The sequence below is a fragment of the Vespula vulgaris genome, chromosome 1 (assembly GCF_905475345.1).
Source record: "Vespula vulgaris chromosome 1, iyVesVulg1.1, whole genome shotgun sequence".
NCBI lineage: Eukaryota > Metazoa > Arthropoda > Insecta > Hymenoptera > Vespidae > Vespula > Vespula vulgaris.
Genome location: NC_066586.1, coordinates 19,382,860 through 19,406,892, shown reverse-complemented (window position 1 = coordinate 19,406,892; position 24,033 = coordinate 19,382,860). Strand labels below are relative to the sequence as shown.

General features: G+C 31.4%; 5 protein-coding genes across 11 annotated transcripts; 2 read left to right on the top strand and 3 right to left on the bottom strand.

Moving 5' to 3' along the window:
- Positions 1-20: 20 nt before the first annotated feature.
- On the bottom strand, positions 21-2,088 carry LOC127069060 (cilia- and flagella-associated protein 251-like). The gene is made up of 3 exons (XM_051005735.1): positions 825-2,088; positions 629-761; positions 21-536 (listed from the first exon to the last, which is right to left on the bottom strand). Exons 1-3 carry the CDS (start codon positions 844-846, stop codon positions 353-355), a joined length of 339 nt encoding a protein of 112 aa, XP_050861692.1. The 5' UTR covers positions 847-2,088; the 3' UTR covers positions 21-352.
- Positions 2,089-2,233: 145 nt separating this feature from the next.
- On the bottom strand, positions 2,234-7,024 carry LOC127068968 (thioredoxin reductase 1, mitochondrial). Of its 4 annotated transcripts, none has more exons than XM_051005475.1 (8): positions 6,859-7,024; positions 4,355-4,578; positions 4,145-4,275; positions 3,827-4,056; positions 3,501-3,715; positions 3,237-3,419; positions 2,804-3,162; positions 2,234-2,677 (listed from the first exon to the last, which is right to left on the bottom strand). In XM_051005475.1, exons 1-8 carry the CDS (start codon positions 7,007-7,009, stop codon positions 2,548-2,550), a joined length of 1,623 nt encoding a protein of 540 aa, XP_050861432.1. In that variant the 5' UTR covers positions 7,010-7,024; the 3' UTR covers positions 2,234-2,547. The 4 variants fall into 4 exon arrangements, with proteins under 4 accessions (XP_050861432.1, XP_050861451.1, XP_050861442.1 ...); XM_051005494.1 differs by lacking the exon at positions 6,859-7,024 and adding an exon at positions 5,486-5,634; XM_051005485.1 differs by lacking the exon at positions 6,859-7,024 and adding an exon at positions 4,934-5,075.
- Positions 5,163-8,205, top strand: LOC127069041 (C-factor). 3 transcript variants are annotated; one of them, XM_051005690.1, is made up of 5 exons: positions 5,163-5,391; positions 6,606-6,657; positions 7,336-7,526; positions 7,597-7,749; positions 7,825-8,205. In XM_051005690.1, the coding sequence occupies exons 1-5, from the start codon at positions 5,266-5,268 to the stop codon at positions 8,047-8,049; spliced, it is 747 nt and encodes a 248-aa protein (XP_050861647.1). In that variant the 5' UTR covers positions 5,163-5,265; the 3' UTR covers positions 8,050-8,205. The 3 variants fall into 3 exon arrangements, with proteins under 3 accessions (XP_050861647.1, XP_050861655.1, XP_050861665.1); XM_051005698.1 differs by having other exon boundaries at positions 5,163-5,445; XM_051005708.1 differs by lacking the exon at positions 5,163-5,391 and adding an exon at positions 5,676-5,807.
- Positions 8,206-8,610: 405 nt separating this feature from the next.
- Positions 8,611-10,595, bottom strand: LOC127069052 (B-cell CLL/lymphoma 7 protein family member B). Its single transcript, XM_051005722.1, has 4 exons — positions 10,139-10,595; positions 9,775-9,850; positions 9,597-9,702; positions 8,611-9,521 (listed from the first exon to the last, which is right to left on the bottom strand). The coding sequence occupies exons 1-4, from the start codon at positions 10,228-10,230 to the stop codon at positions 9,403-9,405; spliced, it is 393 nt and encodes a 130-aa protein (XP_050861679.1). The 5' UTR covers positions 10,231-10,595; the 3' UTR covers positions 8,611-9,402.
- A 2,610-nt stretch (positions 10,596-13,205) lies between these two features.
- On the top strand, positions 13,206-23,685 carry LOC127065886 (uncharacterized). 2 transcript variants are annotated; one of them, XM_050998891.1, is made up of 8 exons: positions 13,206-13,458; positions 18,594-18,946; positions 20,834-20,898; positions 21,015-21,264; positions 21,386-21,514; positions 21,596-21,872; positions 22,410-23,147; positions 23,227-23,406. In XM_050998891.1, the coding sequence occupies exons 2-8, from the start codon at positions 18,735-18,737 to the stop codon at positions 23,263-23,265; spliced, it is 1,710 nt and encodes a 569-aa protein (XP_050854848.1). In that variant the 5' UTR covers positions 13,206-13,458; positions 18,594-18,734; the 3' UTR covers positions 23,266-23,406. The 2 variants fall into 2 exon arrangements, with proteins under 2 accessions (XP_050854848.1, XP_050854840.1); XM_050998883.1 differs by having other exon boundaries at positions 22,410-23,685.
- The last annotated feature ends 348 nt before the right edge of the window (positions 23,686-24,033 follow it).

The following is a 24,033-nucleotide window of genomic DNA, read 5'->3' as shown; positions in this document are numbered from 1 at the left end:
ATTCTATTCAATTTACTATATACTATTTTTATGAAAAACGCTTACATACAAAAGTATTTCTAGTGATGAACCTAGAACGTTGTAGGGTTGCGTCGGTAGCTACGTATATTGAATTTTTATGATCATAGTAATATTTCGGAATAGGTTCTATATTTACAGTTAAATATGATAATTTTTTATCCATCTTATTATTCAGATATTTTATATCTTGAAAATTATTATATTCTTCTTGGCTTATAAAATTCTCTATAAATTCACTTTCTGTTTCGCTGTTTAATTCGTCGGTGCTGTTTCCATTATTAGATTCGACTATTTGAAAAATATTATATAGTTTTTTAAAAGAGAAGATGCTTTATGTCATGCCAAGCTTACTATCTGTTTCACTGATAGTGTATATAGGACCAAGTAATTTAGAGCATAGATCGAAACTGATCGATCGAATGGATTCCAATTCACGATTTTCACACCAATACAAAAGTTTTAATTCATTATCGTAAAAAGTAATTCGTCCATTAGAATTGCCAGTAACAATCATTCTATATATTGAAAAAATAGTTCATAATCAAATCAAAATATCTGCAAAACTTATTAAATTTTCGCTCAAAGAATTATTCAAATTAATCAATACCCTTCGTAATTAAGAATTACAGTGATATTGCAAGTTTGTAATTTTATTGATTTGATATGTTTCTTTTTAATATTTGCGTCTTCTTCTACAGCACCCTCGACGGTGTTAACGTGGTTACATACTAATACAAAACCTGCAGAACAAATTGTAAGAAATTCTAATCATCTTGATTCTTTTAAAACCAAATACTTTTTACCATGGGTTGTTGCCGTTAACATATTCGACGTTTTTCTAACAAAAATAGAGTTATTAAAAATTCCAAAACGACCATATTTTGCAGTTATTATCAGCCGATAATAGCTAAGTTTATCTTGGTCCTAATAAATGATAAAATCATATAACTTTACAATGAAAATTTTGTTCATTATGTAACAAATTCGAATTACAAACCCAAGTGAAAAGAAGTACGTGATGATCAGTAGTCAAAACAAATCGTTTTGGAAAGTCATTGTCGAAACTGATCTCTTTGACTCTATCCAAATGTACTTCCGATAATTCAACGATCGCTAAAAACACAAATGTATCTAATAGATATAATATTCGTAAATGCAAAATAGCTAATATTTCATTAAAATAAACCATCCGGTTTATCTCTTCCGTATGTCCACAACCAAAAATAAACATTTTGGAATTTTTCATTGCCAACCGTAACGATATACTTTGCATTTGGACTGATACGTGCTGCTGTCAAGCCATTTATACCATGAGGCTCGAATAAAGTGCAAATAGGCATCCTTAACAATAATCACATAAACACACACATATATATATATGTTTTTATACGCATTAGACAAGTATAGTTTACATAAAACATGAATATTTTTACTTGATTTCGGTATCCCAAACAATTACCGCACAGTCCTTTCCAAAATCCGCCGTCAATAGCCATTTACCATCGTTCGAACTTGATAATGTCCTAACAGCAGTTTTCTAAATATTATATCGACTATAATTAATTCAATTAAGTAATAAATCTCGTAAATTACACATGTCTATACTAACATGACCTTGAAGAGGTAAAATTTCATTAGAGCTATAATCATACATCATTGCAACATGCGAAGAAGCGTACGCAATTAGTGTTCGATTTTCAGTCGTTAAATTTATTATAGGAACGTTTGGATTAAAACCAAAAGAGTACTGTAGTTTCTACAAATAGTAATTCTATAATTAACATAAATATAATATATTTAAAAATAAGCGTTACCTACATATGGACATATGCTAAATTCTGATTTCTCTTTCGTATTATTTTTTGGTAAATAGTTTGATTCTTTTTTATCAGAATCCATTTTATCAGTCATTCTAATACAATTTTTATATAACTTTTTTCAATATTAAATCTTTCATGAAATATATTGATCTAAGTTCTACGCGGTTTGTAACAGTTGAAAATTACTACTAAAGTCAAAAAAGAAATTTACACAGCGAAGTGACGTGTTTCTAACCGGAAGTGCGTAAGCGAGTAATTCGAAAATTTTCACTTATAGATATTACAGAAATATTTAATAAAATTTAAACACTTACAAAAGATATTGATAGTAAACAAAATTTTATATAATCATTCTTATTTATTCGGACAAAATGACAAAGTCGTGATAAACATATAATTAGATATTTTTTTATTGTATAAAGTAAGTTATAAATTTATTAATTCATTTCTTATAACTTTTTATGTAAAATACTGCAATATATTCGAGTACCTGCGTGCTCATATAAAATAACAATATGTTTTTTCTAAAATCAATTTATATAACAAGAATGCGTCAAGTGTTAATCTAATTCAGTTGTCCATTATTTAAGTAGATATCCTATTATTGGCCACTTTAAAGATATATTGTAAATTCGTCATTATACATCATTTAATGACAGTAACAAAATGTGCATCCAAAAGTACGTCTTTTAAGACTGCATTCACTTTAACTACAACAACTTTGTGGCTTGGGATCTAATCCTGAACGTTTAGTAATATGTATGCGTGTAAATTCCTCAGCATTGGTTGGATGAATACCAACTGTAGATTTAAGTATCGGGAATGTTATGTTGCTTCTGAAAAAAAAAATGTTACGGACGAATGAATTATTTATTTTTTGAATTTCTCATTAAAAAATTCTCGAAACTCGTTTAAAAATATGTCACTCTGGCGTTAATGACAAAAAAAAAAAAAAAACTTACTTAATAGCTGCTGCAAAACCTTGGATTACCTCACCAGCATTCGGACCAATAAAATGAAGGCCCAAAATTCTCTGATCACCTTTTCTAAATGCAATGACTTTAACATAACAGTGAGAAACATCTTTCTGAGGCAAAAAAAATTCTGTAGGCTTATAATACGCGTGATAAATTTCTATTTCATCTGCTCCATACTTAGATACAGCATCTTCTTCACTAAGTCCAACAGAACCATATTCTAAAGGAGTGAATATAGTCGTAGCTACGTTTGCATAATCCATTTTTTCCTTCGAATTAGCAAACAATCTTTTAGCTAATAGTTTTCCCGCATGTATAGCAACGGGTGTTAATTCAGGCTTTCTCTGCAAGTGTTTAATAATTGATGTTAAAATAATCTAGTGCACTTGTTATTTCAAATAAATGACTAGTATCTTACATAAAGCACGTCACCGACTGCATAGATATTCGGTACGTTCGTTTGCTCATTTTCTGCATCAATCTTTCCATTCTCTGAAATAACTTTAACTCCAGCATTTTCAAGTTTTAATTCTTTTGTAAGAGGTTGGCGACCGATAGCAAATAGAACAGTGTCATAAACATCTTGATGAACTTTTCCATCCTAGAAAAAACAAATCTTAATTAATTACTTGATTAACGATTTAATATATTTATATATTGTAATATAATTATCAAGACATACATTATCAACCCAATCAACTAGAAGACGACCATCAGCTTGTTTATCAACTTTTTTAGGCTTAGCTTGATAAATGAAATGAACGCCACGATTTTGCATTTCCTCAGCTACCAATTGAACCATTTGTTGATCAAATCCTCTAAGCACAATTGAACGTACCATCACTGTTGTATCATAACCTAAACCATTCAAAAATCCTGCACACTCTAATCCAATATCTATGTATTTGCTAAGAAATATACTTTGTTCGTTACACTCAATAACATAAAGAATTAATAATAATTAAATTTGTAAATTATAAATCATAATTAAATAATAAAAAAGGATACATCCCGCTCCAACAACAAGAGTTTTTCCTGGTGCTTTTTCTAAACTGAAAATATCATCACTGCTAATACCATATTCTAAAGCACCGGGAATATCAGGATACTTTGGCCTTCCGCCTACTGCGATTAAGATATTTTCTGCAGTAATAATTTTTTCTTCTCCATTTTTCAATGTACCAACTATGGTATGAGCATCTTTGAAATATCCCAAAGCGTTAATATAATCTACCTTTCTGCATTAACATAAAAATATAATATTAGATAAAAATATATTTAAAAAATAATTAAATATATACTTGTCTAAACGTATTTGGTACTAACTTTGTTCTTAATTCTACTCGTGTTACCCAATTAACTGATTTAACATGATTTTGTACGGCAACTTTTAAAGCTTCCCAATCGTTTATAATAGTTTTTGGATCAGGTAATTGCCACCCAAAAGACTGTGCTTCCTATAATCAAAATTTATATATGCAAATCGTATATAATATGAATTAAATAGAATATTATATTTATATATCCTTAAGTTACATGTATAGCTTCGCCAAGTAATGCAGCTTGATGCATCAATTTTTTTGGTATACATCCTACATTAACGCAAGTACCACCTAAACCCCATGTAGTTCCTTTCGGAGACGGAGTAACAAAATCTAATACTGCAACTTTTGCTCCAAGTTCAACGGCCTCTTTTGCTGCTGCTAAACCACCAGATCCTCCGCCAATGACCAAAAAGTCGTAATTAAAATTCTTTTCCGCTAGAATAAAAATTAATGTATTAATTATATCTGGTATTTAATGTAACTATTTTGCCTGTTACATAATTACATGTTAGATATCTATTGTAGGTTAAATTTAATACATAAAAATTATTAACTAACATAACAATGACATTTAACGAAAATTTAAAACACCAATAAAATTTCAAATGGACTTGATGAAAAATTCTTAATTTTTGTTAAACCAACAAATAGGTTTGGTCGATGTCGAAGTTTAAATGTTGAGTCAATTAACAGATATAAATAAATAATGAAATACGATGTAAAATAAAAGATGAGAAACGCCTTTCGAGTTACAAATTACGCACACATAAGATGTGTTATCGGCACTCACTGCACATACAAGCCATTGCGGCTTTCCCATAAAAAAAGGAGTTGCATCCGGCATGTGACAACTCGAATAATTTGCTGTGCGATGTTCGAGATGACACGAGCCTAGCGAGCAGTGTTACAGTCGCCATGATTATCGCGCTCGTTTTACGAGCACGTGACGTCACACTGATGATACTCGTTCTTACGGTTAATACGATCCACGCAAGATTGTGTTAGTATTCCCGTACACGTCTAGTTGAGAGAACGCGAAATTAGAAGTGTGTTCCGTAAAAAAAAAAAAAATATTCGAAAGGTACTTCGTGTATCAAAATTAGCATCGAAAAAAGTCAGAGAATGAAATCGATTTTAATAACCGGTAGTAATCGTGGCCTGGGTCTTGGACTAGTGAAGCACCTCGTACAATTACCCAAACCACCAGAAAATATTTTTGCAACTTGTCGAGACGTGAACAAAGCGACGGTAAGGTTGACTGTGACGTAGAGGAATCGGCAAAAATCGGATGACGCAATGACTGTACGAATGAGTACAACGAATCAAAATAAAAAATGCTTACCGATCGGCGCCATGGAAATTTTCTTTTAATCGTTTTCGTTTTTCGTTAAATGTTATCACTTCGAGTTTTTCTTTGTTAATCGAACGAAATGATATCAATGCTCTTTATTTGACAAAAATAATATTATGAGTCGTGAAGAAAAGAAAACGTTTGGAAGACCTTAACGCTCAAAAAGACTTCAATATACTGAAGTGTCACGAACAAATTCCGTTCGTTGTGTTTTATCGCCATCTGTTGATCGGAGAAAGCGCGAATATCCCTTCCACCGTTGATGGTTCAACGAATTAGATACAAGCGATCTTCGGTAGAAGAGTGACTCATGGTGATTGTAAAATATTACGCAAGCGCATCGAGGACGCGGGATAAAACTACATATCGAAATTGCCAATTACAAAAACCAGTCGAGTCATCCTTTCATCCCACGATTATTTTTAAATCATCTATCTTATCGCTTTTCAGTCTATTTTTAACAACTTCATATTTTTTATTATAATATTTTAGTAATATTAAAATCGTTTTTTTTTTTTAAGAATTATTCCTTAATGTTCAAATAAATGATATCATCGATATTAGATTTATTGGTATTAACGATATTGATTGTAACTTTTTCATGCTCATGTTCATACACATTATACAACGCAGCTGTATAATGATTTAGCTTATTTGACTGAAACGATAATACCTGTCTTATTTATTCTTCTACGCTATAAAATCCAATATCTGATTTCTTCACAAGTACGTAGATAAGTTAGAGATAATTGTACGATTACGTATTAGAATTATAGATTGATGAAAAACACATATGTACAAAGAATTCGTAAATTAAAAATGAACTCATCGCGTGATCAGCAATCGTTTTTTCTTTGTTTTTTTTTTAAATATAATATTTATCCTGAAATGAAATCGATTTATAGGCAGTCAAAAATTTTGTTATTTTATTAATTTTATAAGATATTTTCTTCGAAAATAAAATATGAATTGTAAATAAAAAGAAATAAAAAATGAAATAAACAATTTCTTAAAGTATTTTTGTAAAATAAATAAAGTTTCAGTTTATAAAATAATATTTAAGAATCGATTGATATCGTTTGTTATAATAAATCGAATTTTTCTAATCTAGGAACTGAAAGAACTTGCTGAGAAATCAAGAAACGTTCATATCATTGAAATAGGTAAACTGCATTCTATAAATTACTAAGAACTCTAGATGTGTAATTTCAAGCAGAAATCAATAAATTCAATGACATTATTTTTAAGACATATGACGAACGATTAAGAAATCCAACTCAAGTACAACTTAGAACAATAAAAGCATTGATCTTTTATGCGTGTAAAAATTGTAGAAGTTATATTTTTAATATTAAATTACTTACAAAAAACGAAGTTTTCGTATTCCGAATTTTCACTTTTCTGAGGTTCAACATTTTCATTTTCCAAATCACTGGAATCTGATCCAATTGTTTGTGTTTTACTATGACAAGTTAAACACCACGATCTTTTTATTTTCAATATACGTGATTTCATAATTTGTACAATATTGTGAAAAAAAAAGATATTATGACTACTTGAAAGTCTTACTACGAATGCGAAAAAGTAGTTGAATAAAAGATAGGATTTTACCAACGTTACGTTAATCAATATATATGTATATACGTATATACTATGAATTTCTATCCACTATCAGATAATACCTTCTCGTGCTTTAGTGATATGGAGAACAATAACTATTTATTACGTTTTATGTTTACATTAATTTGATATAATAAAACATATTATTTTGAATGTATTATAATTAAATACATTATAATATTAAATTATTTTTTATTAATATTATTGTAAATTATTTATAGACTTAACTGACACAAGCAATTATAAAAAAATAGTAAATACCGTCAGAGAAAAAGTAGGATCAGCAGGACTCAATGTTCTTTTTAATAATGCTGGGATTTCACAAAAATTTACACGACTTGCTATGGTTAAAGAGGAAAATCTGACAAATACTCTTTTTATTAATACAGTAGCTCCAATTATGTTGGCAAAGGTGCAGTTAAATTTACGTTATTAATATTATTTTCAAAATATATCACTACATGTTATAAATATTTTTATAGACGCTTCTACCATTATTAAAGATTGCTGCTAAAAATAATGAGATTGGAAAAGGTATGAATATAAACAGAGCTGCTATTATCAATATGACTTCAATCCTTGGCAGTATTGCACAAAATGATCAAGGAGGTTTTTATTCATATAGATGTAGTAAGGTAGTTAAAGTTCAAGCAAATCATGAATTAATAAATATTTTCACTTATAAGCAACATTTATCTAATATTTTTTAGGCAGCTCTTAATGCTGCAACAAAATCTATGAGTATAGATTTGAAAGATGAAGGGATATTAGTCGTTTGTTTGCACCCTGGATGGGTGCGTACCGATATGGGAGGAAATAATGCACCCTTGGACATTGATACCAGTGTTTCTAGCATTTTAAATGTTATGGAAACACTTTCAGAAAAACATACTGGTTCTTTTCTTCAATACAATGGTACAACTTTACCATGGTAATTTTTAACTAAAAATATATTAATGATCATAATATTTAAATATTGAACCATTCGATTTTGGAAATATAAGTTAACATAAGTTAAAAAATAAAATACACTGTTAAATTATATATATAAATATATAAATATAAATAAATATAAATATATATATATATATTATTTTTATAGTTGAGTTTCTGCAAGACAGTTGCACATTACTTTCACAAATTTTTATTTTGACTTCTGCTTCATATTTTATTAGCTATATATCTACATAATTAAAATTTTTTTTATTTCATTATTCGCAGAAGAATTTTAAACGGGCAGTTACTTATTAGTTTTTGGTCGTTATAATTATATATAATATTCTACAGTGCGATTCTTAAGATATACGAATGTTTTACAATATTATAGTTATATATTCTTATTTAATTTTTAATGCCAAAAATTTTTTAATGCCAAAAATCAATTAATACTATTGATAATAAATATATTTGAAAATAAATATTATTGAAAAATTATAAAAATTTAGTGAGAATACATAGATAATCCAAAAATCCTATTAAAACATCGATACACATGATTTGCACTATTTTATTTATAAGAGTCAAAGCTTATTTTGTACATGTCACGGTGCTATAATAAAATGTGAAGGAATGCAAGTGATCTTAAAATCTTAATCGACGTGTAACGCGATGTTTGAAATATGTACAATGAAGTATAATAATACATTTTCATGTCAAAGTTCTTAATTGGAAAAATTAATACGCATATATTTTAAGATATATTTTACATAATGTTAGATTTTGAGTTTGAAAAAGATTTCTTAAGCACTGCATTTGAATTATGTAGAACATGATTTATTGCGGAAACAATATAATACTGCAATCATTCTGAATGTACAATACATTTGAAGTACAATTTGGACATTAACTATTTGTTCTTCTTTTTTATTATAACAAAAAACTTTAATGCTAATAAATGGATTGCACATTCAGTAAAAATTGTTCTACTAAATCAGAATATTATTGATCTACTATTTAAATTCACTTAGAAAATTCATAATAAATTTATATGTAAAAAAATAGAACTTATTTTACATAATTTAAAATGTCTTGAAGATTTAGCTTCTTGTATGATACATTACCTAACAGATTTTACTAAATATAATTGAAATATAAGAAGTGATTTTCTTATTTCTTCATTCATTTAGAAAACACTTCGTATAAATTCACGAAATATAGAATTCTCTAAACAGTGTTTATTTTATGTATCTAAGAGATTATTTTTTAATGTAAACTTGTTATGTGCAGATTTGTGAAATTAAAAAATTATTAAACATTTCAATCTTCGATTTGTATATGCAAGTATAATTTTAATCAGTCTTTAACCTCTTAGGAGTTGGTTCACTATTTTGAGAATTAGAATCTTCAGAAAATCCTAAATGTGCTGAGAAGTCGGTTAATCCTTGAGAATCACTAACTGTGGAAAAACCTGTTGCATTCAGAAATTCAGTTATTATTAATTAACAACTACTTCATTATTTACTTTTATGATAAATTCTCTTACAGGTATTTGAGTCTTCCGTTAAGCCAAAATTTGAATTAGAATTATCTATTCCTCCTTTCCTAGGTAAACCATTTTCCTTGTCTGATCCAGTTTTTCCTTTCTTCTTCTAAAAAATAATTTATTTACTTTCAATAGAAAATTATTTTCTTGTATTTTTATTATAATACAAATATGATACCTGATCAAGGGTCGAAATAGGTACCCATTTATAAATTTTCATCGTTGTCTCTCCTATCGTAACCCATTTTTTTTCCCTATAAAAATTAAATATTATTTGTCTATATAAATAAGTTTAAAAAATTATATACTGCACAATTTAAACTCGTTTATAATAAATAACATTTAATTTCAAAGATAGAATATGCTACATGTTTTCAGAAAACGTTCTATTAAAAATTTTCCAAAACAAATTAACTTTTATTGACTTTGAATAATTGATTGTTGATAAGAAATTATTGTTTATATGTACAATATACAATTATATATAATATGTTGTATTTTTTCACAAACACACATAAAATACAGTTCATGAAAACATTTACCAATGACGAACTTTATCAACAACTTGCATTACACGTTTAATGTCATCTTTAGCACGACTACGAGTCTCGGCTCGTACAGACCGCGACATCATATTATTGTACACGATTAAACTATTAACTAATAAACGACTGAATTTGAAACTACAAAATACCGGGACATCCGTTGTAAAGGTTAGAAAACAGGAATTGACAGGAATTTCGAATTCCGATTAGATATAAAATCGGACAGAGGGCACGAATAATCGCAATATGGCCATACGATACAAATCCTTATTTGAAAATTGATATTTTACTTAATAGCTAGGAACCCTTTATCGTTTATACAGTTAAATGGAAATTTAAAGTTGCAAAGAGGTTATATATACATATATACATATATAAGAATCTCTTTTCTTCCATTAATAATCTTAACAAAATGTTTATAATAATTGTTAAAACTGAAATAGTAAATGTAAGATGGCTGCCACTACGTCTGCGATATCTACAGAGTAGAACAATTAATTCTGAAAAATACCGACAGATGGTCGCTCTGTCGATTTAACTCGTCATTTTTAAAAGACATTTAAAAAGGAAGCGTGGTTATATGAACGTGAATTATGTAAAATCGCGTTTAATTTTTGTAGAGTGAAATATTATTTTTATCGCTCAACTAAAAGTCCGATGTGTAAGACAAAATTCGTTTCAATAGATTTTGGTACGTGAAAGAATCGTGGAAAACAAAAAAATATGGGTAAGAAACTATTTCATTAATTTTACGTATAAATATCAAGCTTATCAACTTAGTTAAATTTGTCGTTTAAACTACAAGTAGGACCTCTTGATTTGACGTACGTTTTGTATCAATTTTTAAACTTGTTAAAAGAGTACGAGGAAGAGTAAACTGAATGAAACACGATATATATTTTTTAAAAAACATTTCGACAAGAGGATTTCCCACTTGAATTGCGTTACCATTTAACCTCTGTCACCTTAGTGAACTTCAACGACAATACTCGCGGCAACTCATCTTTAAGACAAAGTTCAAAAAATCCGCGTGGGTTCGTAAGCGAGACCTTCGACGCGTTTAACGAACGGATCTTCCTCCACTTAAATTTGCATATCGTGTCACTTATCGTGGCCGTCGACGGAGTCACGTATTCGTGCTTCATAGTAGCCGCTCTCGATTTCTACGTCATGTTACATAACAATTATTACACCGATGACACCGACGACGCTTTTCGTTCGACCTTTTTAGATTTTGCGCGCCTTTCGTTCTTTTTTTCTTTTTTCTTTTTCATCGAATGGAAAACTCGTCACTGCTTTCTTTCTTTTTATTAATAAAACCTTTATACGAAAAATCATACAATTAATATCGCGTTTACTTCGGTGTTACTACGATAATGGAACAAAAATATATGTTATTGTATTAAACGTATTTGACTGTAGTCGTTTAAGATTCATTGCACGGATACTAATGGATGTTACACTTGATAACGCAGTTTAACGCGGTCAGTCTTGAGTAGTTGAGCCAAGCCCATGCAAATGGGTCACATCACGGATCGTTCCATTAATGTAATACAATACATATAATTCGATTGCAAACAATAGTAGACGTGATATAAATATACCAATAAAGGAGTCTAAAGAATTTCTTCGAAAGTGCTAGGATAGTGTTTCGAGAGGATTAAAATAGACTTATCGTTTGGCTATAATGAATACAAAAATATAGAAAAATTTTTAATAGAGATAGTTGACGAATCATTGTAATAATATCCAGGAAAGAAAGTCGAAGGGTGTAACGATCGTTATTTCTATGAGCTAGTCGTCAAAAATTAAAGAGTTCGTTGGTTACGATAGCGTTAGAAAAAAAGAGTATAATTAGATGAAATGCGACTATCAATTAGCACGTCGTGGGAGGTTACGGTTTTAAGTCGATCGATTAGACAGATCTATAAATTGTTATGAAAGCTTTGGGTACAATGAACTTCCTATATCGCTCCGCATCGAGATCATTTTATAATTATTTCAAATCGGCGGTCTCATTGCCGACGGTACTCTTGAAAGCCATCCCCATTATGCTCTCTCACAATGCCTGAATTATGCTGTAATAAAATCTAATGATCAAAAGAAGTTCTTGTCGTCCTTTCAAAGTCGCGTCTCAGGGTCGAACTATGCGATGCTCAACACTTATTCCACTAAAATGTATTTTCTCTTAGCGATCAAGAAAGAATTGTTTCAACGGTATATAAACCGATAACAAGCTCGAAATAAAATCTCATTTTTTTTTCGCGAAATTAAAGACTCTTTTTCACCTTCATTTATTCTTCTTGTAAACGAAGAACAAATTCGATAAGATATATCTTATCGGTATTACGATATAATTCGCATAGAATAAAATCAAGATAGAATTCAAGATAAAACGTTACTAAAAAAAAATGCCTGATACATGTAAGATCAAAGTTGTCCAACTGCAAAGTATTTGTAATTTACTGTTTTCAGTCTGTCTCGATACGTGCAGCAAAAGAAAAACATATCGTAACACTTCGTCTATCGTAAATCGAAGCATAACGCAATGCTTTGCCCACGTGTCGGGTATTTTTTTCACGCAACTTTCTATGACAGTATCCATAACGCCTACACGTCTGACAAACTCTTGTACGCTGCGCCTCTCGCACGTGCATTCTGTTATCATTAGTCAGCACGAACTAATATTTCTAATACTATATAATTATTTTAATAATATGGCAACATTTTATCAACTTCGTTTAATACGTTGCTCAACAATTTTACAACAAATTTTACAAATATTTTCATTGATATCGAGCGCGTATATTTATTCGAAAAACTTTTACGATAATCGGATATACGTTTTTCTTTATTATTTACTTGATGTAATCGACACAATGGCGAACAATGTAAATTATTTAATATCGCGTAGCAGCCGACGAAGCAGTTTGAAATTTCAAACTTGCCGTCCGATCGTGAGCTCCTCCAATAACAAGTGACATTATAGTCGCGAGCTTTCGCTGCTAGTCGACTACGCCCGAACTCGAACCGAACATTCACGAACTCGAGCACTCTCGAGTTGTGCGGTAGTCGCGCGTTATGCTTCGTCGCGATCGCGTCTTTTGCATTTCTTCTTTATAATCTTACGTTTCATATTCGAACGCAGTCTTTTCTTACCGTGAATTTCCTTTTTTTTTTTTCATTTTAAAACCGTAACAAGGTCATTCATTCCTGGACAAGTGTTTTGAAATTTTGTGGTGTTCCCAAATCGACGAGTTTTACCTATTTTGTTTTCTCTAGTGTCGATTCCAAGTAACACTTATACTCTCACTTACGTAAGTTTTTCCTTATTCCTTTAAGCAATAAAAGGAGATATAATATTTACGATATTATCGTGTCGATTTTCGAAACTGCTATTTCGTGATTATTTGAAACGTGCGCCGTGTGGTCGATAACACCGATGAGAAACTAAGAATTCGAAGCTTTCACAACTTTTCTATTTTTCCTTCGTTAACTTTATCGTTTGATATTATATATTTACACGTGATAACTTTAAACAGAATTTTAATTTCGATAGTTTAACGTATAGTAATCATCAAGATAATTGCTAGTTTGTTTCTGGGTTAACTCGAGTACTTGTTAGTTCATTATGACTAACATGTTTTTGGAACATGTGGAATAGATGAACCGCATAACTTTATTAAACGATATATGTTATACTAGTGTAAAGACATAGAAATAGATATTCTATCCGTTAAATCGATCCTATGAAACTTTTGCCGTTGGTATGCTATTTCGTTGGACGCACGTGTTGTGTATGATGATTTAATAATCAGCGTCGCAAAAGCAACGCAACGAAAAGAAGGAAAAAGATAATGCATGTAAAATAAACGAATGAATTCACGTTTACTAGACGTTACGTTTATTAAACAACATTAGTCAACAATGAAATTAATCTCATGCAAAAAAATAGGATCTTCCATGACGTTTTATTAGATGAATCGATTAAAGAAGAAAAGCGTCATTTCATATAGTTCTTTTTCGAGCTAATGAGAAACGTCCTTCGTTTCATTCAAGGACCCAGCCTTTTACTCTTTCTCCCTATCATATACTGTTGTCGTTCCAAGTGAAAGAGAAAAGAGAGTGATTCTGATATCATTAAGATATGCAGTTCTGTTAAACCTTTATTAGAACGTAATATGTCTGCATATAATATTAATATATAAAATTTACGAAGACTAACAGATGAGTTTGAAAACTTAAAGATTTTTCTAAACATTATCATTTATATTAGCAAATAGACGCCACTGCAAAAGCTTCGTAAGCGATGCGTAATATTCGATAAGATTTCTATAAACGTTAAATCTGTCATGAGAAATGATTTGTTTTCAAGTACTTGTTATCTTCCATCGAGTACAAATTTATGTAAGGAAAGAAGCGTGTATGCATCACGTTGCTTACTTGGCGATCGTCGAGAACTATAAAAAAAAGAAAAAAAAAACTTTTTAGGTCGTTCGACTTATGAATATTGTAAAAAGTCGTTAAGAACACGACCGGTTCGATAGAATTCATTTGCGATAAAATTATTTCCGAATTCGTTTTCGATCGCTCGACCTCCAGCAAAGGGAACTGTATATTAGGATTCTATTTTTATACGTAACAGAGTTTCTCACTCGCAAGATATACATGTGCGTGTATGTATATGTATGTATATATCGTAATGAAAAAAAAAATATATATATAAAATATATATATATGTATATCTATATATTCTTTACCACGATCGTGGTACACCAAGATAATTTATTGGAAACTGTTTTGAATCCTACAACAAGACTCGAACAATTTCACGTACACAGACGTCGAATTTAACGACGCGAATTTCACAGAGATGATGTACGATCATAGGCATTCAAAAGAGAAAGACAACGATGAATGATACCTCGAAAGGTCGCCAGATAAATTTAGACACGATGACGAGCTTTTCGGCCTAGAGCTTAGTCTCTTATCACGGTAGGAGTTCTCGATAAAAAAAAAAAAAAAGAAAAAAAAGATTGCTTCGATATGAACGACTTTTCTCCACATTTCTATTGACCTTCGAATTTCTAATTTGAGAACCCCTGACGTATCTACGTGACTTACTTAGGATCGTGTCACGAAAGCTCCCGTGAAATATTTTCACTGTTAAAGACTTCGGCTCTCTCGCATGGCGTGTCTACGAATTGTGAGATCGTGATTTCACGAAGATACGCGAAAATTGTAGAACGTTATTGGGCCAATCGATATAACCAGACAAATAGAGGATTACCGAATTGTTTTTATTTCATTTCTTTTATAATATGATAAAATTAGATATCATTTTCAATAGTCATAAATCATCGAAGACAGAGATATGTACTTTTTTTGATATTGCAAAGATTAAAAGACTCGTGTCAATGTTCTATATGTTCGTACACGTAAAGTTTCACGCTGTGCGATATATGAAATATAGATAATAATCCGAGGAGGATTCGAATAACCCGTATAATTTCGTAAATCGTTCGAGATCCCAAAATATTCACAAAAAACGGAGCAACGTGGTTTCGCTGGATATATGCCAGAAAGTTTCTCAGTGTTTCTATGTGCATCTTAGAGACTGGATCCTTCTTGCCTCGTTAATTACAAATTAGTCTTTGTCACTACATTTTTCTTTTCTTTCTTTTTTTTTTTCTTTTCTTCCACTCGACATATACACGCACGCGACGTGAACATATGTTGTATTATATATGTTCCTCGAGTAAACCAATTCAACTATTTCTAACAAACTCGATACGATGAAGATCCTACGAATAAAAGTTAATTGCGCAAAGAGGATTTAATCTAATCTCATTGTTGACGAAAGGCATTTCACGTTTATATAGGAGCGAGTTTCGCATACCACTTAATCCGAGACGCGATGGCGCGAAGAGAATCGATCGGTTCTTTTTCGATAAGACTGCATTATGAACTTCTTCGTGCTTTTGAAGAAGATTGAAAGTTTTCGATCTATTCTGTAAAAAAAGAAGATCAAGTTTTTGTGATGTCAAAGAGAAACCTTCTGTGTAAACGTTACAGCTGACCTAACGTTACGTTTCAAACAAAAAAAAAAAAAAAAGAAAGAAAAAACGCTAACAATAGTGCTAACACCACACGTTTTTTTTTCTCTTTTTTTTTACGAAGTCTACTCTAATCATTTTTCTTACATAGGTTGTTCTTACATAGTAGTTACACTTATGTCTACGGTCCTTTTCTGTTATATTCAAATACGTTGCATATAGGTACTCGTCATTTCGCACATTAGAAGTGATGCACGTTCTCTGTTCATTGTACGAACATGTAATATGTATTCATACACTCATACGCTTTGCGCGACCACAAATATTCCCGTTAGATTGGTAGCTTCATCGTGGCGATTTCGATCGTCGTTTACTTAACGAATAATTTTATCCCAGTCGATTATCTTCTTGCAATTAGAGTGCTAATGATCTTCGGAGTCTGGTCGAAGTTCAGCGCTTTATCTCGAGCCATATGTCGCTCATTACTTCCATGAAGAAACAACATAACTAATTGGCGAATGTGCAAACCAGATGCGAAGATGTGCGTGTAGAATATTGGCCTTTTTTAATAGAAAAAAAAAAAAAGGAAAACGGAGAAAAAGAGGTTCGCGAAAGCACGCTGCAAGCATCGAACTTATAACGCACTCGATAGATAACATGGTATAATTTTCGCGAGGGATAAAGGCTTATCTTGAAATCATAGATAACGTGGTCTTTCAGTTAGTCGTTCTAGAGAAACAGAGGAACGGTTATGCTTTCTTCTTGCTGTTAACCTGAGATGAACGAATGTGCAACTAACATAACGGGGATGGAAAAGAGAAAAATAAAAAGATAAAAAATAAAAAAAAAGAAAGAAAAAAAAGAATACAAAAGAGGAAAAAAGGAAAGTCCTTTAGAAAAATTCAATACCATCGAACGTTGTTACGTGTTTTAAGCGATTGTCTATCATCGAGTCTACAGAGAGAACACGAGATCAGAAACGAACTGCGAACGCGTTGAACTAATTGAACTAATTGCGTTTGTTAGTTCGTCTTCACAAGCATCGATTCACATAATACATACCTATATACGTGTGTCCTCCTTCTACGGTCGATAGTTTAAGAATTTTTTACTATACGCACCTGTATCGAAGCAAACAAGTGTTATTATAATTGTACATATTATTTTATTCTAATGTCATTTGTAAAATTATCTCGAACGTATACATCTCTGAAATGAAAACTAAACGATGCAATACATCCTATCGGATATAATTTATTTTATATTCTTCCTCCGGCACGATTCCAAGTAGGTAAATAATATTCATGTCTTTAAGAATGTTAAATACTCATATATAAGCACTTTCTTTTTCGCTCTGATTTCATTAAGTGTTTTAATCTTAGGAACGTTAATTGTTGATCGAATTAACGTTATACTACTATTCCGGATATTTCAATAGGATGTTTAGCATATTAACTCCCTATAAAGTTGATTCTAATGCATAAATATCGGTGGTCAATCGTTCTCAATTGGTCAATGCAGGTCGTTCGATTTGAACCACCAATTGTACTTTAGCCATTCTATTCTCTTTATTCTCTCTATGTAAATTGTATACAATGTATGAGAATTACGTAGAAAATTCAATCTTCGTTTGATCGATATTAATTCGCAGTAAACGTTGACCTTATTTCGTTTCTTTCGGTAGATTCAATATCAAACCGAATGTAAGTCAAGAAATATTAGCCGATATCGGTCGATCTAATAATTAATCGAATAATTTTTTATCATAGGGATAATAACGAGAAAATAATTCATTATATAATGCATTTTATTTACAAGCGCGAACTTTTTTATTTCACTTTTTTTCTTTAACTTTTCCCTTTTCTCTACTTCATATTATCAATATAGAGCTCGCAAAACATTCTTTTTCATTCTTTATCAATAAGAATCCAGGGTAAAGATAACAGAGAAGCATTGCTGGTGCTAGTTAGAGAAACAATAATTTTGCTAGGACTTTTTATATCGATTGGCGAAGCATCGTAAATAGAAAAAGTTTGTGACATCGTACCTTATAGATAAAAAGAATAACAAGGGAAAAAAAGGAAAGAAAAAAGAAAGAATATTCTGTAGGAGGACTACTTCAAGCGGACGTCAGGTTCCATACCGTTAAGTTCGCGTAATGGGTTAAAAATAAACGTTGGACTTTATTCATGATGCAAGATGGATTCCGCGGAAGAACTCGCAATTAAATTGCTTTCTCTGTGTCAAACCTGTAATAACAATAATCGGATCTTAGTAGAATAATCGCAGAGAAGGAGTCGTGATTTCTCTGGAGTGAAGATCTAAAGATCTTCCGAATAAAAATGATTCGCTCGATGAAACGCGACGTCCATAATAAAATTTCTTTTATTTTACAGAACGATAAGTAAATGACGTGGGAATGATAAAGAGAACTCGATGAATCCTCAGGACAGTCCTCGAATCTACGTCCTATCATTTTAATGGTAAAGGCGAAGAAATTCAATTGAAAAGTCAGGGGAACAGTAGAAGTATAAATCATGTCGAGACGTCCAAGCGTTTCCATTTACGATTATCCGGAGCATCTAAATCCTTTCAATGACGACACTACAAGCCCTCCTTCCTCGTATCCACGTTTGCAGCGTGAAAATAGCAAGACCTCGGGTTGCCCCAAAGAGATAAAACATAAATTTTGGACCTTCGGAAGAAGCAGGAAAAAGAGATCCAACAGTTTTTCCATCAAGTCAACATGGTAGGTATAGAAATACATTCATAGTATATATTTTTCTTATCAGCGATAACACGATACTTAAAATCTTCATCGAAGATTTTCCAAGTACTGCTTTAATAGTCAACTGTGAAACTAAAATCGTACGGGTCACGTAAAATACGTTCACCGATTTTTACCGCCAAGAATGAAATTTGTATTCCACATAGACACTTTTTCCTTTGCAAGCATATTAATAAGAACCTTGGATGTAACGATAATTAATTCAATGATATCGTTGCGTTTATAAAATTAGTATATATTACACTCATCTCGGGATACGGATATATCATGAGATATGAATGTGTTAACACGATTCAAGTTAAATACGAATAAATTTAAGAAAATAAGGAAGATTGTTATCAGTTTGTTGAACTTGAACCTGCGTAATGGTGCGATAGAGACACGTGAATTAAATAGCAATACCTGCATTTGGCCGCATCCCAAACGACACAAATAACCGAAGTTACATAGCGAACTGTAAACGTCAGATTGGACTATGTCTCGCGAAGCTGTCGATTCTAATTTGGTAGAAGAAATTTATCTTATTGTTTGATCCATAAAAGTCTGTAAAAGAGAATTAGACGTTATCTTTTGTTCGAAATAAGATTTATATCGAACATTTGACGTAAAAGTTAATTTTCTTTATCCATTCATAATCTTTCAAAAAAATGACGATTGTTACAATGATTACCGTTTAATCGAGGATAATAAAAAGTAAATACTTCAAAATATAAAATATTCCGCTGTCAGGTATTTCATTCTATTTAGTTGCGTTTGAATAAACGTTTAGAAATGCGATACGAGTTGTAATTATGCGGCAGTGCTGTTAAGTTTTTTAAATAACTCACCTACTTAACTCTTCCTATTTCATTTACATAGCGACCTTCCACAAAACGAAGATACGTTGTCTAAATTACAATCGAATGTTTTTTGAAATTTTCTATGACATTTTAAAAGGCAAATAGAACAATTTGACAATTGAATACTCATTGCGTATATCATTATGATATACGATTAGAACGGTAGAGGAAGCGTTATTACAGGGAATGAGGATGATCGTAATCGTTGTAATTTTAGCGCCCATGATTTTGCTATTTCCAACGCGTTATTTCTTTGAAACAACCAACGAAGAAATGCAAGTTCCATTGGTAAAATAAGCGACTTACCTTTCTTCGCATCGTTTTAGATTCGTTTATGTCTTCGATACATTGGAATATACTAGTTTGCATTGGCGTCAGTGGATAAAGTAAGATTATGTTATTCTTCATGACGTCATTCTTCGTTCGTAATATATATATATGAGGAAGCGATTACTCGCTTAACCTTTTCTTTTTCCTTACCGAATTCATAAACAATATGGAATACAGTTGACTACGTTTTACATATCAGAGAGAGAGAGAGAGAGAGAGAGAGAGAGAGAGAGAGAGAGAGAGAGAGAGCATTAATTTTTTTTAATATTTAGTTAAATTATTTTCAACGAGATTTCCTTCTTGTTGCAATCGTACAAACAGTTCATTTTCTATCGATTATAACCAACAATATTTCCAAAGTGGAATTCGCCTTTCAATAGATAAGAATATTTTATTTTCTCGCGGTTATCAGACATAATTATCATCGCGCAAATATACAAGAAATGAACGATCCAAATCTCATTCGAAGGAAAAATGACGAATCGAATCGAAGTTCGAACTTATGTCACGACTTTATTTTTAGATACGACGCTTAACGATAATTCATTGAACGTATTTTTTTCCTAGTGCATTGTCTAGTTGTTGTTTACTAAGTTGCCTATTAAAAACCCTATCTATTGTTACTTTAAAGATCCCACAATGTTCCTAATAATCTTTCTAATTTATTTTTACTTCGCAGGAACGGACTCTTTGGTAAACGAAAGGAATCGGATCAACCTGAGAAAAGATCGACGATTATAACGGGTACATTCGTATATAAGTATACTCATACAGATATATAATTCGTCAAATAACAGTATAATAAATTATTCAAATCGAGAGTTATCGTTCTCTGCATTATATAAATTTTTAATTTATAGTTTCGTCGACGTACAAAAGAGAGCCTTTTGATAGGCCAATTGCACCGCCACGAATTTCGAAAGATCAGCAGGAATTTGACGAAGCCTTGGGAACTCTGGTGAGAAGAAGAAAATACACGTTGGACAGTGGTTCCAGATATAGTTCTAGTCTTACCGTGAATGGGGATCCTGCCAGAATATATGATGGGAGTCCTCAGGACACAACGACGTCCATTATGGGTGATCTTACTCCGAAAGCTCCAGCTAGAAGGTTCGAAAAAGAGAAAGAAGTCGTTTCGAACAACATAATGTCTTTTCTCTTTGATATATATATATATTTATTTATTTATTTCATTATTTTTATTAATTATTTGAAAAATTATTTTATATAGATTTGGCCAAGTCAGTCCAAGATCGACAGACAAGATACCACCATTGAATTTTGAAGATAAAGAATCGAAAGAAAATGGAACGGTTACGTTGCGTGAAAAATCTTCCGAAAGAACTCCGGTACCGCCAATGTAAGATATCGAACACAATATCGTACGATAATACATGACTCATTCTATTCAATCATTGGAATGTATTTTTTCTTTGTTCAGCCGAAGATCTGGCAACAGATCATCGCAGAGGCTAAACATGAGTAATTTGGATTTAGAAGAAGAGACTAGCAGGTCAGCCGACGTTACATTGAGAGACGAAAACGAGAACGTTCCCGAAGATTATGTTTTCAAAAGATTTGGACAGGATTCCGTAAGAAGATCAAATATATCTATAAACAGTTGTGTGTCCATTGGTAGTACCGCTAGTGGTTACGGACGAAAAAAACGTAGAGCACCACAGCCACCACGACGCACAGAACAATTGGAAACTCCAGAGGTGGGTTCGTAAAATTGAAGAATCGAAAATGTTTCACCGAAACATTGTGATCAAAATAAGAATGTTGTACGAACTTCCCGGCTAAAATGAAACTTTCGTCGCATCATTGTCGTCACGTTACTATTTTAACTTTCGTTTATAATTTAATTTTAGTTCTTGAATCAACGTGTTGGTATAGTTACTCATGATTTCAAATAAATCTTTATAATCTCGACATAGCAAATAATTTCAAGATTGAACATCTCTGAAACTAATTGAAACGTAGATACAAGAATTATGCAAACTGCTGCATCATTTTTTAATCGATTATTAAATATACCGCCTGTATGAAGTTCGTACGTCGATAATGTCGCTTGCGAGTGCCATCTGCCAGAAAAAAGTTTGTTAAACCCCCTACGATATACAATACACGTTGCATAAGCGTAAAGTTGTTGCCTACTACAAGGAGTTTAAAAAATTAAGATATACAATAAACATCGACGCGCGAAAAATTCATCGCAATGATTTTTCATCATTTCCTCTTTTTTGTTTTTATAGGAAAGCGATGTCAAACAAACTCCGGATACTACGAACGTGGAATTACAAATTACCGAACCGATCGATATCAGTAGAGTCACGGAGAATATCGATGAAATGACAAAAAGGAGTCAAGAATTGGTAGAAACTTCGAATGAAAATACAGAAAGTAGTGTTCAGTTAATTTCTAAAGACGAAACGAATACACAAAATGTTATTGAAAAGTCTGTTGTCGAAGAATCCATTGCGAAAAGTACGAAAAGCGAAGAGGACGCAAAAATTAGGGTTGTACAAAATGTAGAATCGGAGAACAATCAGGAATCGCTCGTTGAACAAAAACAAGAGACGGATATCGTTCAAAAAGAGGAAAAAATCAAAGAGGCAAGTGACAAAGAGACGGCCAGTCATGAAAATCAAACGAATAAGGAAAGTGATATTGATATTGAATATTGCAGAAAGGAAGAGGATAAGGTGGAAATAATAAAAGATGTCAATGAAATAAATTCGAAAGAAGAATTGGATGTATGTCTTCGAAGAAAAGACTCTGCTGACAGACTATCACGATCCGACAGTTTTTCCGTTCAAGAGGAGATAAAGAAAATTGAAAGACAAATCCAAGCTTTAGAATCGAAAAATTCATCGAGAGATTCAACGGATCAAACCTTGGACGATATTGCAGCTGATCGTACTTCGAACAACACTCGACTATCCATTCTAGCTAATCGCAGACACTTTTTTCAAAACATGGTTGATAACGAAGTAAATAAAGACGGTGTTAAGATTGAGTTTAAAGAATTACCTAGAGAACAAAAAAATATTCATGTTATCAAATTAACAGATTCTCCCGTACCCGTCGAAGCACCTAAAGAACCAGTGAAAGTTATCGAATTACACATTTCCGAACCCATCAGACAAAGACCAGAAATTTTGGATGACGTGAATCCTATACCAAAACCTAGAAGACATGCCTCCTTGAGTCATAATGGCTTCGAAGTTCCCATTGCTCCAAGAGAAAGAAGCAGAAATTCTGAATCTTCTGATAAGAGAGGGAAATCTGTTTGAACACGTTTAGTTTTATAAATTGTATAAAAATTTGGTAATGATATAACTTCTGTGTACCTTTAACTCTCGATGAATGAAAGAACAAATGGATAAATTCATAATACGTCGAGCGATAAAACTAATCGTATAGTCTATGTGCCTTTACTTTGTGCTTTAAAATGTATATTGTGATAATTATCTATATTAATCTCACATATATTATTAAATATGTAATTACATATTTATGTATTATCTATTTAGAAGCTAGTATTTCCTTTTTTTTGGATCCATAATATTGATTGTGATCTTCATACGATTATCATGTGATTATAAGCATTATTGGTTGTACCATTACATTTTACGTATAGTTTTTTGTTGATGTTTTCTTTTTAATTATTTATTGATAAAAAATAAAATTGAAAAACGCGCTATGCAATATTCGCTGTTTCATCGTATTAATATTTCAATTCTTTCGTATCATCCTCATTAATTTTTTTTACCATCAAAACATTCACCCAAAGTAAAGCAGATATTAAGCCATATAAATTGTAAAAAATAAAATTCACTTCTATATAACCTTAGTTATATAAATATAACATGTATG